This window comes from Meleagris gallopavo, chromosome 7, assembly GCF_000146605.3.
Source record: "Meleagris gallopavo isolate NT-WF06-2002-E0010 breed Aviagen turkey brand Nicholas breeding stock chromosome 7, Turkey_5.1, whole genome shotgun sequence".
In the NCBI taxonomy this organism is placed as follows: Eukaryota; Metazoa; Chordata; class Aves; order Galliformes; family Phasianidae; genus Meleagris; species Meleagris gallopavo.
Window position 1 is genome coordinate 25,532,106 of NC_015017.2, and position 17,105 is coordinate 25,549,210.

At 39.1% G+C, this 17,105-nt stretch overlaps 1 protein-coding gene across 1 annotated transcript in view; it reads right to left on the reverse strand.

Annotated features, from left to right (window-relative positions):
* The window catches only part of ADCY5 (adenylate cyclase 5), a 56,847-nt gene extending 41,658 nt beyond the window's left edge, over positions 1-15,189 (reverse strand). The window contains exons 1-6 of the mRNA XM_019617404.2: positions 15,168-15,189; positions 14,748-14,884; positions 14,451-14,578; positions 10,794-10,952; positions 9,644-9,785; positions 1,759-1,899 (exon numbers count right to left, since the gene is read on the reverse strand). Coding sequence (XP_019472949.1) covers positions 1,759-1,899; positions 9,644-9,785; positions 10,794-10,952; positions 14,451-14,578; positions 14,748-14,884; positions 15,168-15,189 — 729 coding nt within the window. The remainder of the gene's footprint in view (positions 1-1,758; positions 1,900-9,643; positions 9,786-10,793; positions 10,953-14,450; positions 14,579-14,747; positions 14,885-15,167) is intronic.
* Positions 15,190-17,105: the final 1,916 nt, after the last annotated feature.

The following is a 17,105-nucleotide window of genomic DNA, read 5'->3' on the forward strand; positions in this document are numbered from 1 at the left end:
CTGAATCTATAAAGAGGTAAATATCATTACAAGGAAAGGTTGAAGATAAAAAAAAGGAAAAAAGAAAAGAATCCTTTCCTCCTACTAGCTCAAGACAGTGATGTTTGTAGGACTCAGCTTGATATTTCAATAAATAATTATGTTTTTTCCAATGAAACAACCAGCTAGACATGGCAAACTGTAATTAACACCAAGAAGCATGATACTGTTTGGCATGCTTATACCTTGTTTCTGAACAGGAGGATGCAAGAACTCCTTACAAGCTATTCAAAGAAACTTATAATTATAATTATATGCTAGTGTGATTAGCTCTTCTAATAATGTCGTGCCTATTGAGCACGCCCTATTGAAAAGCCCACATTAAAAAACACACTGTTCCACAGATCTGTACGCTTATGTCAGAAACCCTTATTAGAATATCTGAGAAATGAAAGAAACATTACTATGGAGATTAAGAAATACAGTTTAGCACTGTAAAATAATATTATGATTGAATAATATTAGCACCAACTATTAATAAATGTGCCAGCATTTCCCATTATAAAACACCATATGCATTTGCCTGTAGCTACGCCAAAAATTTTAAGCTGTGAAGGTGATCCCCGTGTTAAAAATTTCTCCGAAGCTTTGGTGACCTGCAACAAAACTTTGACTTCAGGCAACAAATACACACTTTTGACTGCGTACGAAGGATCAAGACAGCATGATAAACTCATTGCAGAAGGGCTCTTACGGTCACACCCAAGTGAACAAGAGGGAATACAAAAAATCCCAGCACTCAATCAGTGAGTTTTGAGCTGGATAAGCAGCTGAATATCATGTATGACTAACAGAATGTGATTTGCAGTCCTCAAACAGCTTTGACATAATCAATCTGACAGATATACCCATGCGTAACCCAGGTAAATACATTTTAATTTTGTCCTAAATTACATTCACGTACAGAATATTAGAAGGAATTCATTTGTTTAAAACTTCATCTAAAGAATAATAAGATCATAGAGCAATTTGCATACGCATGCAAATTACTAAATAGGTGCTAACTATTTTTATTATTAATAACAGTCTTTAAAATAGAAACTCTTTTCTTAATCTTCATTGCAGAAAACAAAGATAAAATCTCTGTGTAAAATAAACCACAAAATTATTCTCGGCCCAATTGTGTTGGTAACTGGCCATTCTTCATTTTAATTTAGAAGTAATGAAGAATATAATTTATGAAACGAAGATGCCTGCTACCTTAGACCAATTAATCCATGTTCCTTTATAATGTATTCTTGAGTGTTAAATAGAGTGGTGTGATTCCTGGGTACCCACGAGCATACATGGGCAGGTAGCTCAGAGGTGAGCAGCACCTGTCTGTATAATGCAAGTGAGAATCCCCTGAAAGTGTTGGTCTGTTATAAGCTAACAGAAATGTGTGCCACTTGCCATTTGAATGCTTGCACTACTGAGCCATTTTTGTAGCTGATCACAGCCTCTCCACCAGCTTGGATGAGTTTTCAGACAAGTCAGACCAAAGAGCCCTTTTTCTGCCATTCAGGCTCCCTTCTCCTTCCAAACACCCTTGTGCCTCACCTCACCATCACTACCTCCAGATGTACTATTTATTACTACTTCTGTAGTCAAAAAAACAATTTACTACCCACATTTGGAAGATGCCCTCAGGACTGCAAAAACCTTTAGACGAAGCACGGAGGGATATATAATGCTGTATCAGGAAAAAAAGACATTAATGGCCACAATGCAAGGCATTACCATTCTCTTCATCTCCTTGGAGACCTGGTGAGCTCCTAGGTGGTTGTAAAAGGGCCGGTCGACACCCCAGTGCGGCGGGTTGTGGCTGATGGAGTTGGTGCGCTGCCGGTTCATCTTGGCTATCGTGGCTTTCTCATCTTTCTGAAAGACAAATGAGAGAGGTGTGTGTGAATAGCCAACACCTTTTTCAGTAGGTACAAGCATGGCATTTTCCATACTTGAAGGAACAGAACATCTTCCCAGCCAGGCAAGCATATAAATCTTACAATCAACTGAACTGCGTAGCTGCTAGCAAAAGGCAACAGGACAAAAAAATGGTCTCCTCTGCCCTAATGCTAGCTGCAAATATTGCCATTGGCACCAAATTCCCTGAAGTTTGGACAAAGTCTTTGTGTTTGCTACCAGAGATGGTTTTGAATCTTGGTTGTACTGGAAGCATACTGCAAATCTTGTACACTGTAGGTCTGAAAGGTTTCGTTAAAGCTCAAAACCAACTGCAAGAGCATGAAAGTGCAGTGATTATCTTACCTTACTTAAAGACAAACTCTGTAGGGCTTGGATAACAAACAGCTAAAACCTGCCTGCGTATTACTTGGGAGAGGAAACCAATTTCAAGAGAATTGCTGCTTACATGTGTTTACCAAAACAATTAGATGAAATTGTTAATTTTGGGTTGCAGACAGTATTCAGGCATCTGGACAACATTAAAAAAAAGAACCAGTTGTTTTAAACTTAGAATTTTTGTTTGTCTTGAATGACAATTTGATCAGCATCTGTTTTTGCCTGGAATCCACTTTCCTTATCTGTTTATTTTGGTTCCTTGCTACTCACTGTAACTTGTACCTGCCAAGAGTTTGCAATATACCTGGTGTTATTTCCATGGAAACCAGAGAGTTAAATGTCAAATGTTATGCTGCCTTAAATTTGCTTTTCTTTTTTTTTTTTTTTTCCCTAAAAGTAAAGCAAAAAGAATGTTTAAACACAGTGCTGGGGAAAACCATCTGATTGTCAAGTATGGGAAATCATCCTCTCTTTTCTTGCAAAGAAGAGACAACTCCTACAACATTTCCCATGAGACGGCATGCTCACCATGTGGGCACCAAGCATTTAGGGCAGGTGGCCCTGCAAGCTTGTCCCAAAGGAAACACCAGCTTCACCAGTGGGACGTGTGCTCCCACACCTCCTGCCCCCAGAGCTGCAGCTGCCTCCATCCCCATGTTGGACCCACCGCCACCTCAGCTGCGAGCGCTGGAAACTCCACCGCTTGGCACCAGGGAACTTCACATGAGCAATCCTAACAGGGCCACTGGATCACCTCCAGGGGAGCAGCACTTTAAGTGCTAAAAATACACGAGCGTGATGCAACGCCGATGTGCAGATCTGAGTTGGTTTGAGGTTTTGGTTTTTAGAAGTCATCGCACTTTGTAGTGCTTGCAAACATTTGCAGCACTTTTTGTGGTTTCTTTTTTCATGTATGGATTTTTTTCACAGTTGTGCTTCTTGTTTTATAAAACGTGATGCCAGAAAACTTGTAGAAAATGTAGTTCCATTTTCTACAAGCAGATATACATTGTTGTCACTAATAAAAGTGACACTGTCAGTCTATTTTATTGCAGTTTAGTGAAGGGTTTTCAACCTGAAGCAATCAAAAACTAGGCTGGGGACCTATAAAGCAAAGCTATTTGGCTTACATTGCAAATACCTTTACATCAACAGATGATGAAAAGATACATGGAGCAGTTTTTCCCCACAACTTGGTCAATTTGCTTAAAATTTGAGAAAAGCCTTAAAGTCCCAAATGCAATCAGATATGCTAAGCCATACCAGCCAGTGAGTGATCCTCCCACCTGCTTCCAGTGCAGGGTAACTCTGCAGCACTACTTTTACTTCATGCCAATCACCTGATTAATGTGAAGGGAATAAAGACCTCGTACATGCATACTGGCACATCTGCATTGAGGTAAGGTTGGGACAAATTGGTAAATACATACTTCTGAGAGAGGTCAGGCACCATAAATTATCCCTGGCCACGTGCACTCTGTGGGGGTATTTCCCCACCCCTTTTAGAAGGTTTATGTTGGATTGTGAGCTGTGTTTCAGCAGTATTTCCAATCACATTAAAACACATATATAAATAAATTGTGGATTTTCTGTTTTCCAATGTTACATGCTGTGCTACTCTGTTATCTTGGACAGTAGGACTTTGCCATTAACATCAATACTTACTCAAAAAGCATTTATTTGAACACTACATTTTTTAAAGTAGATGTAATTTATTTTCTGAAAAGTAGCATATTCAGTGTCTGATGAGAATAACAAGGTCTAAAAATGAAGAACAAGCAGGATCACAGCTTTGGTTTGGAAATTTATGAGGATCCCTACACTGCTTCCTCCTGCCTAATGGCAGCATGAGCATACCTTGCACACAGTGCTCCGTAAGGCATAACGAAGCAGGAAGGAAGAATAAAAAGAAGGAACAGAAGACACCTTTTAGTCCTACTCATCACAGGTACTACCAACAACAGAGCAGGTGCAAAGGTTTCTGACAGCAATGTGTTTTTCAGATTTAAAGTGGCTGCACTTCAGAAGATGTGGGAACTTTTCAAATCCGAACTCACGAAGAGCCTTTAAAATTGTATTCCCAGAGGTTTTGTTGCGTTCCCACCACCAGTTCCCACACACTAAGCTACAGTAATGCTACAGCAGAACTGCAGAAATAGCTGGGGTTTTCTTACAATTATCAGTTGCATTAAGCATGCCCGTTACTTCTTTAGCGTATGATCAGATTTTCCAATTTATGCAATCACTATCAGTACAACAAAACAATGATGCTGAGAAGGGATCGAGCATTTCTCAGTCAGCTACCTATTCTGCCTTAAATCGTCTTGAAATCCCACTGGTATGAATGGTGTTTCTTGCAGTAATACATGGTCTAAACACTGCGTTCATAAATCTACAGGAGTAGCAACCCACAGAGTCGTGATTAAATTTGTTAAATCGAGGAATCAACACATTAGATTGATGGTGTTTTAGAAGAGTCACATGCTCAGCATTTAAATGACCATTTTGTTTCTTCAGCTGGATGCAGTTCCAGGACACTATTTGGAAAAGAATGGGAATTGTTTTTCTAGGAGTTACAGCCAAAGTTTTGTTGAGCTGTTTCAAGGCCATCATCAACAATTCTTTCTGAAACTGTTGTGTACCTGCTATTGTTAAAAGAAACGCCCATATTTACTGTGACTGAAAGGCCTTAGAAGTAAATAAACATTTTTTCAGTTGGCTGCCTTTGAGCAGTCAGTGCAGTGTTTAGTCAGCAGTATTGCTCATCTGTTGACAGTCATGTTTTGTTTCCACCTGTGTTCAAAGCAAAGCATTTCCCCAGTCTTCTGGCATTCTTTGAGGGCTATAAAACTAACTGCGAACCTAATGTGCTGTTAAAATCTTATTCACCTTAAATTTAGACCCATTTCTCACTCCACCAAGCACATACTTCTTCACCCTTCTGAGAGTAAAGACTCTATCAGTGACTAGAACTGATGTGCTGGTTCTGCAGATCAACTACTGTGGCACCTGACCTCAAAGAAAAGCAAAAGTTGGCCATAACCACTAAGTGATGTGCTCCTACCCGAACACCAGAAGCTCAGGCAAAATAAGGACTTGGTTTCACAGAATCATTAAGGTCAGAAAAGAACACTAAAATCACCCAGTCCAACCGCCAGCCCATCATCACCATGTCCACTAAACTCTCACTACTGGATACTGCTATAATTAAATTCAATACTCTAAGAATAGCAGGGATGTGCTGAAATAGCAGTAATGACCAGGACAGAGGTTTTGAATAAAAGGAAGGCAGATACAAAAGCCAAGAGCTGAGGTACAGAGCCATGTGCTAGGAGTGCCACAGTCTGCGCAGTAAATCTAGAAGTATAACACGAATAAACCAAAATCATTCTGCTGAAGGATGAAGAAGTCACACTGGGTAATGCAAGGAGTTCATTACAATGCCTTGGGGCTAAGTTTGGGAACCAGTAATGATCTGCATAACAGTCTTAGCAACTTTAACTAATAATTCTCTGTGTATCTGGAAACAGTGATTTTCCAGATAAAGAATGAACAAGCAAAGCCAGTAAAAGAGGAAGGGCAATGAGATTTCCTGTATTCATTTCATGCGAAGGTACTAAGTTCAACAGAAATATATATTCAAACAAATAAGAGAAGAATAGTGAATTAGGGTAGAACTCACTCTATATAAATCACCCTATATAGCCCTAGGAAAACAGATATTCAAAAATCTACATCATTCCAGAACCGAAGGAACAAACTGTTTCTCTTTTCAGATAATCAGTACTGCCGCAGTCGAGGCAAAAAGGAACAGGGATCATAAGGGTAGGGTTATAAACAGAAAACATGACAGAAATTGGAAGCAAAACTTAAAATGTAATGTGCTGAATGCAGAAGGACGACCTCCATCCCAGATCTCTGCAAAACTGCCAAATTCAATTTCAGTTCTGGTAAGAGATACTTTTAATAACTATTTAGTCAGGGATCATGACACTGAACTGTAGAGCAATAAATGCTGGCTTGGATTAACAGCCATGAGAGCATCCAAGCTTTTCTAAACAGAAAAAATACATTAACTGTCCCTGGACTTGCTTTTTTTTCCGTAGAGCATTTGAGAGAGTGCTGTGCTGGGGACTGAGAATAAGGCTGTGGGGGAACTAGAAGCTGGGAGAAGAGCTGGCTTATGGTGAAAAAGCAAGAGATGACTTTAAGGGAAGATAAATTAGGCTGGATGAAAGTCACTGAGAGAATTGGTCAGTGATTAGTCTTGGGGCATATTTAAAAAATAGTTTCCTTACCAAATCAGGCAGCAAGTGCAGCATTGTTGAGCTTTGTAAAGAGAGAAGTGGTGGCAATATTTGACTGATAAGGGCAAAAGAATATTAAATAGCACTGGACATTTGAGAGCTGACATAGCAGAAATGGGATATTCCAATCTACAAAACCCAGAATCATTCCTTTAGAGATTACAGTAAAAATGTCACTTCTTTACCAGGAATTACATCCATCCATCACAGAACAACTATGAGACTCGGAGGTAACACAGCTGTGCAAGAGGTAATGGTTTTCTATGCTGACTGGGAAAACAGTTTTTTGTGAGAACCTCTTCTTCATTGCAAGAAGAGATTAGAAGAGTTTGTCTTGGGATTGAAAAGGTTGAGAGGGACAGAGAGGATACAACTGCTGTCTGCAAGAATTGTGTGATTTATGCATATTGCCCAAGTAGCACTGAGGTAGATTTGATGGCTCAAGAAATTCTTTCTAGTTACATTTTTCTATCTACATTATAGTTTATACTTATCTTTGCATTTCTTACATAGTTTAATAAACTGTGCCTTTCTTACATACATTAAGAAACTGGTCTCCACTTGGAGTCCAGCAGTGAGTGGCAGTCTTCAGGGGTCAAAAAATAAATTGGAAGCAGCAATCAAAACCTTTTATCTGCTCAAGTCACTCCTGCTTTGGGCTATCTGAAAAGCAGTTCTGACACTGCTTTTTTTCACAGGGAAGTGTTTATCCACAAGAATATCAATAGCACGGGACAGTGCAAACAGAAAGGTGAAAGCAGATCTTTATTGATGAGGAAAGAGAAACCTTCAGTTTTCAGTAGTATTTGACAGTATTTCTAAGGTTTTGCAGTTTATTCTTTCAGTAGAAATTCTTATGCATATCAGAAGGAAAACAAGGACTACATTTTCAGCTATAGAAAAAAGTTGAAGTAATCAAAATCTAGTCATATTTTTTTTCTCCAAAACAACTAAACATATTCCAGTTAACAGCATTCTTAAGAAGAAAAAATGCTATTTTCAAAGAAGGAATTCTGATTCCTGGAACAGAAAATACTGCATAAATGTTCCTCCAGTTTACTCTGTACCAAACAAATGGCATTAACACAATGAATTAATTTAATGGCTGAAAACGTAAAGTGAACAATAAAAGACAGGAAGTTTGAAGTTATGACTCCCCATGGCAACAATAAGCAGAAAAGGTCTGACAGTAAATGCTGACATGACATGCATTCACTGGAACTCGTGAGGTTGTTGGGTTTGGATGACCATGGGACCGATGGACAAAGTATTCAGGCAATTCCAGGGGGCCTGTGTGAGCTGGGGTATAGCTCAGGCAGCTAAGTGAGTCACCTATGCATCTACTCTTGACACAGAATAAACCATCCTCACTGTTAGATCCTCTAGAACAAACCTTTAATTAAACTGCATTTCTTCTCCCCCCTCTCCTCCCTTTTTTAATATTCTTTGATTCATTTCTTCAAATATTATAATTGTGTGCATTCATTCAGCTTTTCAATGGAGTTTTCTCACAACACAGAAGAGACAGAATTAGGAAATTAAATTTGATGATCTATATGCAAAAAAAAAACAACAAAACTGCCCCATGCATTGCTGCCTTAAGATATTAATATCCATCTAAACTCAATAACAGTATTCCCCAATGACTGATCATATCAGAATGTGCAGGTGTGAGAGCTGTTCAGAATTTAGGCTCAATCAAATCCAGAGACCAATCATGAGAGATACCACCTTCAAAAGGCCAATGTTTCAGAAAGACACAGCGTTTAAGCGGAAAGAAGTCTCGCAATGCCAATTGCAGCTAAGTAGTTCGTGCTTTCTGAAAGGACATCAGAATTGTGAGGTATGGTGCAGATGTACCTGATCACACCTGAAGTAACAGCAGGGTTTTAATATGGAGCCTTCAAGCATGAACTTGCACTACTTGAACTAATAAGGTCATCTCAAGGTTAAGAGCAGACTCATCTACTACACGTGGACAACACCTTTCACTCTGCAAGAAGTTGTTATGAAGGGAAGGCAACTTGGCAGACTGATCAAAGCATATGTTAGAATATCTTCATCACCTTGCAGAAACCAGAAACCAAGGGACAATATTCTAGCATCCATCAAAAAACATTCTTAGCAAAACCTGACATAAGTTACACCCTGGAAGGGACAAGATTTTAAGCGGGTATTCTTCTTCATCTAGTGGCATAACCAGCAGAACAGATTGAAAGCCGTGCAAACAGAAGAAACACAGGGTATGGGAAATGTTCCCTTTGTCATTGCCTTATTTAGCTTATTTAGGTGATCAAAAATGTTTTTTTTTCTAGTACTACAGTTTACCATTGTTTAAAAAATACAAACTAGTGTTAATATCAACCTAATTTATGTCATGTCATAAAAATCTATATATTGGCTGAAGTCCATTTGAGTGTGATTTGATGCAAGTTCAAACAAGCAGTGCCTTAATAGCATTATTTTGTGCAGTTTGATCTGTGTCATAGCAATAGCTATGATCTCATTCCACTGTCACAGTGTCATTCATCATTATAGGGGGTCAGATTTTCCCATCTTCAAAAGCAAAGACTGAAAAGTCATGATAAGAATTGCTCTAAACATTATGTTTGTGGCAATACAGTGAGCCAGTGGACAAAAACATACTTGTTTTTATCTGTTGCTTTAAGAACTTGAACAAGTATCAAATTTAATAGGGGGGAAAAAAAAAAAGAGCAAATCTATATGAAAACAATCCTTAAAAATGATTTTTAAAATAACCCAGGACATATTTTGATAGAACTAGAAAGTACTTGATGGAGAAACCTTTGCAGAAGCTGGCTAGACTCCATTCTACACATGCAGAAGTTCAGGAAGAAGAGAGCGAAATCGGAATTTTTGCCACTGAAGGTCAGATTGTCAACTGCCTTGTACACAGAGTACATCTAAAATAGCTAGTGTTCGCTCTGCTTGGATGTGTTGGAGACCACCTAGTTGTTAAAAGTATCTGAAACTTGCATTTGTTTTCATGACCTTACCCGTTTCTGGCTGCATCGTACAATCAAGAAGGTCTCGATGCTGTGCTCTTTCAGATAAGCATTGCGTTCCCCTCCAAAGCCCAGCTCCACCTCGTAGTCTCCATTGAGATAGTTCAGGGTTGCTTTCGTTATGTGGATGCGTCTTACAGGAGACAAAAGATAAGACAGTTTTGTACGCTTGAGAAATTATCATCTGTCTATAAGTCAGTTCCTGTCAGCAACAGGCTACATGTCCTGTATCAAACCAGCAAAAAAACCCCAACTTATTTAGCCATGCCACTTACAGATGTGTATCAGAAGTTCTGTCTGTTTTAGAGGAAGCAGGGCAGGAGACAAATTCTAAGGTGAGAAGCATGTTACACATTCATTTATAAGCACATCCTTAGATCCAATGCCTTGATCACTCTAGCAGATATATATTTTTGGCACATACAGACCCTTTAAAGTCTATTCAATGGGCATATGTAATACATATTGTAGCACATGACTTTTTTTGTTGCATCCCTTTAGTCACTGGTACAAGAGTGCCCTGTAGAGGTAATCCATTGAGTATCATAGTCTTGCACATTCTTCCAACACAGAGGAAAGTTGTTTAAACAGACATGGAAAGTTGTTTTGAGCAAGTATCTTCCAGGGACAGAGTAGCAGCAAGTCAGACTTCAGATGGTGCAAACAGTTGTGAAACAAAAACATACTGCTCTCTCAAAGGAGATTTTCAGAACAGAAAGCAAGACTGAAACAACTCTTCTCATAACATCCAGCAACAAATGGAATGCTCTCCAGCAGGTGTCGTTGACATACAGCCACATTCTTTGGAACCATAGCCAGCTCTGCCAATGTTCACACAGACCTGTTCTTTTCCACTGTAGCTATCAGCTTTGTTTCATAGAGAAGGAATTCAATTCTTACCAGAGAAGGATATGCCCATCTTGGGAATTTGTAGACTTTCTGTAACCTAACACATGTATATAGACAGCTGAATAACCTTGCTAACGTCTGCGTATGTTTAGAAAACTATAACCACAGCTAATTTTACAGCAGGTATACAGACTGTCAAAACCTCTTTCCCCCATTTCCACACCTCTCTGAGAAGTGTCAGACACAAAAACAACACCCAGGTGACCATGATGGCTTTGACGAAGCAACTTACCCAGCTTTGCCCCCTGCTTCCATGTGGTTGGCTAATGTAACATCATTCGACCACACATCGAACTGCCACTTCCTAAGGCCCAAGACCCCGCAGTGAACTCTCCCGCTGTGGATTCCAACTCTCATGTTGACATTTACTCCTGTCACCTCCCGGACTAATCTGAAAAAAGATATAGGAAAAGAGACATCACTAAGAACTGCAGTCAGTGGCAGAGGCTTGCACCCAGAACACAAACATCTATACTGACCTATATATTATTCATGCACACACACAGTGCTGCTCATCCACAGGACAACAAAACAAAACCAGATAGACTGCACTGTATTTGATCAAGCAGAGCACTAATAAGATTAGAGGACCCCTTGGAGTAAATCCATGTCCTCTGAACTCACAGCCAAGTTGAAAAATCATGAAAAAAATCTTTGGGAACAGTGAAAGGAGTAAAGCATTGGTCTCCGATTTCCATACCAAAGTTGGACATAACCTGCCAGCACTTAGACTCATTAAGACTAATAGCATGTTTCAGAGAGAAAAAGGAAACGATTTCAGAGATCTTAATTTGTCTGTATGGCACCATGCACCAACTGTTCCACAGATGAAACATGATATGTGTGTGAAATACCCTATTGGCACTGGAAAGCTTGAATGGGTCTTAGAGCTACAGTCAGAGCAGCAAAACCAGAGAACCACATCTATTGCAGTTACTCCAAACAGGCTGCTACGAATACTCAAGTTCTGATTTTAATGAGGTCTTGGATGCTCTGTTTACTCCCCAAATGACTGCTGGAATACTTTGTGGGTTTTGCCCTTTTAGGGCAAAAGTTAACTTCAAGATTTTTCACATGAAACATATATTCAGGAATGTGGGTAGGGGAGAGTCTTGATGAAGCCATCAGAACAATTCTGCTTCTCATTACTGCTGGTCAATTGCACCATTTCCAGAATGCCCATGTTCCATGGGGAAAATCACCCACATCACACAGGACAGTCCTTTCCTTTGAGCTGTTAGCATGTTGCAGCGTGAAGTCATACTTGGTACCTACCAGATTTCAGTCTCTCTGGTCTTCAGGGTCTTACTACTCCTTATACCATCTTGGACACATAAGTCCTCCCAATTTCCTAACATCAACACAGAGCTAATATTTAACTTTATCTATTGATGAAAACGATGATTAAAGATAGACCAGTTCTGGATTCTAATTCACTCCTTACAGTGTAATGCACCCCTTAAGAGGATGTTCAAGACATTTCTCTTTGAAACAGCTCCTACCCTACACTTACAATACCATTCTCCTTACAATCTCTATCTTCTGATATTTTATTATCTATTTGCTAAACTGAAATACACTGTTTTAATAAAAATAACAAACAAGTTCACAAACAAGTTGCTGAGATTCCCTAGATGTGAAGGGAATCTCCATACAGATAAGGTACCACTGAAAGAGCTGGAACTACATCACTTTGGAAAGAATTCAGAACTGGAGTAATGAAAATGCAGCTGCAGCCATAAGTTTTACAAGGACAACAGCAGCTGTAATATGTATGCAGTACTGGGGAGGGAGGAGGAACACACTGCATGACAGCCACAAAGCCCACTGCACCCTGTGCTAAGCCATGCTGTTGACACAGGACAAGGGTACTTCTCCCAGTATGGTCATGGATGAGAAGGTGACTTTCATCAGACTCTGCACTAAGCAAATAAGCTTTGTTACCCTTCATAAACAAAAGGAATTGCTTTTGTTATCTTTTCACTTTTTAGATTTATTCCAGGAATACAATGAATTTCTGATCTGCTCTTGTTGTGTACTGATGAAATAGGCCTACAAGCAGGTCCTAGTGCTGGTGAACCCCGCAGTTTAATGTTCAGTAGATATTTGTTACCTGAATTGTGAAACCTCTTATGATCCTTCGGGTAGGTGGAGGAGGGGAAAGCAGGGGGAAGGAAACCAGCAACACCTTCCAGACTTATTAAAAGATAACACTGTTAAACACATTCATTCCACAGCAAGTGGGAAACCAGTTTCAAAGGCTGCTGAAGAGCTATTTTTAAACAAGCATCAAGTGCACTTGCATCAAGCAATCAAGCTCGGTTTATTTCAAGGAGAGGTGGGGTGTAGCTAATCAATGAAGTCTAGACATCTGAAGTGTTACTCAGCCTTGTGGGGGTTATGTGTCAATGTCAATGGATTTCATCAAGTCAACTATTGCAGAAAGTGAGACTTTTCTGGTTAATGTACACAGAATTTTCTTCATAGGGTTGGTTCAGTAAGAACCTTCTTGTGTTTGACAAGGCACTTTGTCACCTGCCACTTAACTGTACTTCATGTGGAATAAATAGCACCCTTCCAAGGACTACTGAAAACTAGTTACTTACAACTCTTTTTATTTTGCATCTTGCATACAAAGCCCAAAAGGAGGCTAGTGCAAAGTAATAAGAGTTTAGACCAGATAAGAGCTAGTAGGTCTTGACAACATACATTGTATGCAAAACAAGGAAATGCTGCTGCCTACTGCTTTTTGAATAGGCTCTCCTAGTTGAAAACAGTACTCTTCAAACTATGCATTTGTGTTGAGAAAATGATGCTAAGAATTGTGGGTGTCTATTTGCATCCTTGCAGAAATCCAAATTATAAGGATGTACTGTATCAAGCTCAGACTACATACCTCTAGTCTTTCCCAAGATTAAGTGAAATCTCAATCTACTTACTGAGGAAAATGAGAAGAGTACTGCATAGAGATATCTCTGCTAGTACTGCGGATATTTTAGAAAATGCTTTCACAAAGAAAAAATAGAAGAGAAAGGAAAAATATGCAGATTCTTTGGGTAGCAAGGATGGTGTAGATATCGAGGTCTGCTCAGTTACCATTCAAAGCTGAATGAACTTTGTGCCTAAACTTGCATGCACTCATGATGACCAAACAGATCTCATCTCTCCACATGCTGAAAGTACTGGCATGTGAGAGCTTACATCTGAAGTAATCACTATTCAATATTGTCTGTGATCCTCCAAGTAATACTAGATAGGGGTCTCATGTTTGTTACTTCCCAAAGACAGTGGTGGTCTGGACAAATAGAGAACAAAAATTTAAAAGAAAAATCCTAAAATGGAGATGTAAGTAGAAATAAAGTAAAAAGCATCATGGATATGTCTCTGTGTCAGACCAACCTTGTTGGTTTCCTCGATAATTTGTCTGAAGTCAGAAAGTGCTGAATCTGACCTACTTGGTATCAGAACACATGAAGAAGCTTAACTAGAAATATACAGACCTTAGCAGACAAATTATACCATGAGAAAAAGCTGGTAAGACAGGTAAGTACAGAGTGATTGAAATTTAATAAAGTTATTATTAATCCTTTGATTTCACATTTCTGTTATTCACTGGAATCCTTTGGGAATGAGACTTCCACCAGCGATAGTAACCTTTGCCATTGTCATCAGGAGATGGAGCTCTGATCTCCACATGGCTGTAACAGATTCAAGCATCTGTTTTTCTGCTGTGAAACCTTCACTGCATTTTGTTATCTTATTCCAGTTGGTCTCTACTGCCATCAATTCCCTGGCTTGGTTATCTTGCTGCAATGCATGGAATACCTAACTGGAAGTGAACCTCCTTGCTATTTGTTCTGAAATTCTTCATGGGGAGTGTGTTACTTACGAGATGGCCTCTATCATATCCATTCCCATTTCAACACAGCAGTGTGCATGGTCAGCTCTTGCTTCTGGCAACCCAGACACACAGTAATAGCAATCACCCAGGATCTTGATACGTAAACAGTGGTTCTCCTAAAAAAATAATAATAATAAAGGAGAGAGAAGCATTCAGCTTATATGCATGCTTGCAATAGCTTGCCTTTTAGGGCAGAGAATATTTACAGAAATCCAGTGAACCAGCACAGTATGTCATTCTTGCAACAGGAAAAAAAATATATCAGAATTATAAAAGAAAACTTACAGCTGCTAGCTTATCAAATCTGGCAAAGAGCTCGTTCAGCGTCATGACCAGCTCCTGAGCAGTGCACTGGGAGGCCAGACTTGTGAAACCCTCTATGTCTGCAAAGAGGATGCTTGGGAAAAAAAGAGAGAAAAAAAAAAAATGAAAGTGTCATAAATTTGTTGCTGATATTTGTGTAAGCTCTGGGGTAGAAGTCCTGGGTTGGGTAGACATGTGAAACAGGAGTGTCCCAGCCCTAAAGGAGCAACCTCTACAGAGTTTAGAAAGGGCTGAAAACCCACAGCCTTTCTTTCTCCCACCTCTGCTTTGTGACAGAAAATGTACAGTATGTTGGGAACCAGAGGTGCTGGATAAAGCTACCAACCATTATTAACAGCCAGGCTTTCTTATACAACGGCCAGGGCAGTGTAGCCCACTTACCGTTTTCTTCACATTCCTGCATGTCAGCTCAATAACATTGCCTAATTCTCAACTCCATTGTAGGAAAACCACACACCTCTGCCCCACCCCCCCCAAAGTGCAGCCACAACATAAAGTCCCTATAATACACAGAGCCTCAGAAATTATTCTGTCTCAGAGACAATTACAACACTAAAAACACTGATTTGCAATCAAAGCCATCATGCTGCATTTGAAACTGTTTAGCAAAACAAGCACCAGATTCTGTCTATACAGATCTTAGACAGACAGCATTTATATATGCATGCATAATGATACAAACATAAAACTCATAAGTCACATATTATTGTATTAGAATTTTTAACAATAGCTGATTTCTTCTTTGAAGCTGCAAACTGTATTTGAATGAAAAGAGAAATTAAAAATGTAAATAACAAGCACTTCAAAATTGTTTCTTCTTTGTAAAATAAAATTCTGATGTGTTTTCAGCAATTGCAGAAACTGTGATTTCATGGTAATGTCTTCAGACAAGAAGCAAAGACAAAAAAGCCAAAACATTTTCAGAAGCCTTTTCTGCAAAAATCCCAAAATTTAATTCTGGCATGCTTCTCATGCTCTTTTTCTACATTTCAACTCCAATAAATCACCAACCATAGTGCATTGAATATTTATTTGGTGGTCAGACTGAGGTTAAATTGTACAAGAAAAATACAAAAGAGGAACACAGGGATGTCTGAATGAAAATATACTTTGCCATTTTTAAAAACACTTGACAAAATATACACAAAATATATCAGTGTTTCACATATTTACAAATAGAAGCAAACTTCCCAAAGAAATACACTTGAAACCTACTGAAATCTTCAAGATGTCTATATTGCTCTCTAAGCAACGTAAGTATGTTTTCTTATGCAATGTAGAATTAGGAAATTCATCCAGCTTCAGTGGCAGAAACAAAATGTATCTTGTTGCAAGCTGAAAATCTACGTAATGCTTCTGTAAGATGACTGCTAAGTTTTCAAGAGTGGACTATGTGTCACACATGAAAGACAAAATATATAAAATGCGTAAAATCAATGCAAACCCATTCATTCAGAGGGATGTGGATTTGTTCCTGATCCAGAATAGGGAAAGTAGCAAATTCTTCACTTGAGGACAGGTTCACACTCTGCTTTTGTGCATGTGTGTGTTATTACAGATGCATGTGTTAAAATAGGAGAAGCACAGAGCAAACGGTGCAATGTGACATTGGGTATATCTGAAAACTCTACACAGGGATACCCTGAGCCACCTCCCCATGCCCCATTCAGAAAATCACTGCCACTGTAGTGCCCTAATAAACATGGATAAATGACTGAAGGCTAATCCCTCCTTTCACCATTACTATTGTGCCAGATAAATGCATCAGATGTTCCCAGAGGTTAAACTGCAGCAATATTTTCAAACTAGGTAAACGAAGCAACCAGTGGAGACCTATGGAGCCAATCTAAGCACAGATTCATGGCCTTTTAAATTTAAACTACCTGATTACAACATTTTCTGAAACTTCCAACCTTCTGCAGGCGACCAATAAATTGATTCTTGTTTGAATTCAGCAGCTACTCCTTTGGATTGACCCTATAGTCTTGCACTTCCAAGGACAGCTGCAGCCCCACATGCAGCACTCTGGCCAAGTTCTTGAAAACTGCAATTATAAACAATTACAAATGGGTTTATTATGATAACAAAGCCTTGAAAAGTTGCAAGATGGGACTCGAAAATGCATTAAGTGCATGAGCCAAAAGCAGTATTTGAAAGTTAATTTTGTTTGATGCCTCTGTTAGAAAGCCAACATTTATCCCATCTTCACCCCAGCTTCTCTGGGTGAGTGTTTTGTTTGAGGAAAGAGGAGTGCATAAAATAATTTTAACAGAGTCAGCTTGATCATTTTGGAGACGGAAGTCAAGGAAAAATATATTT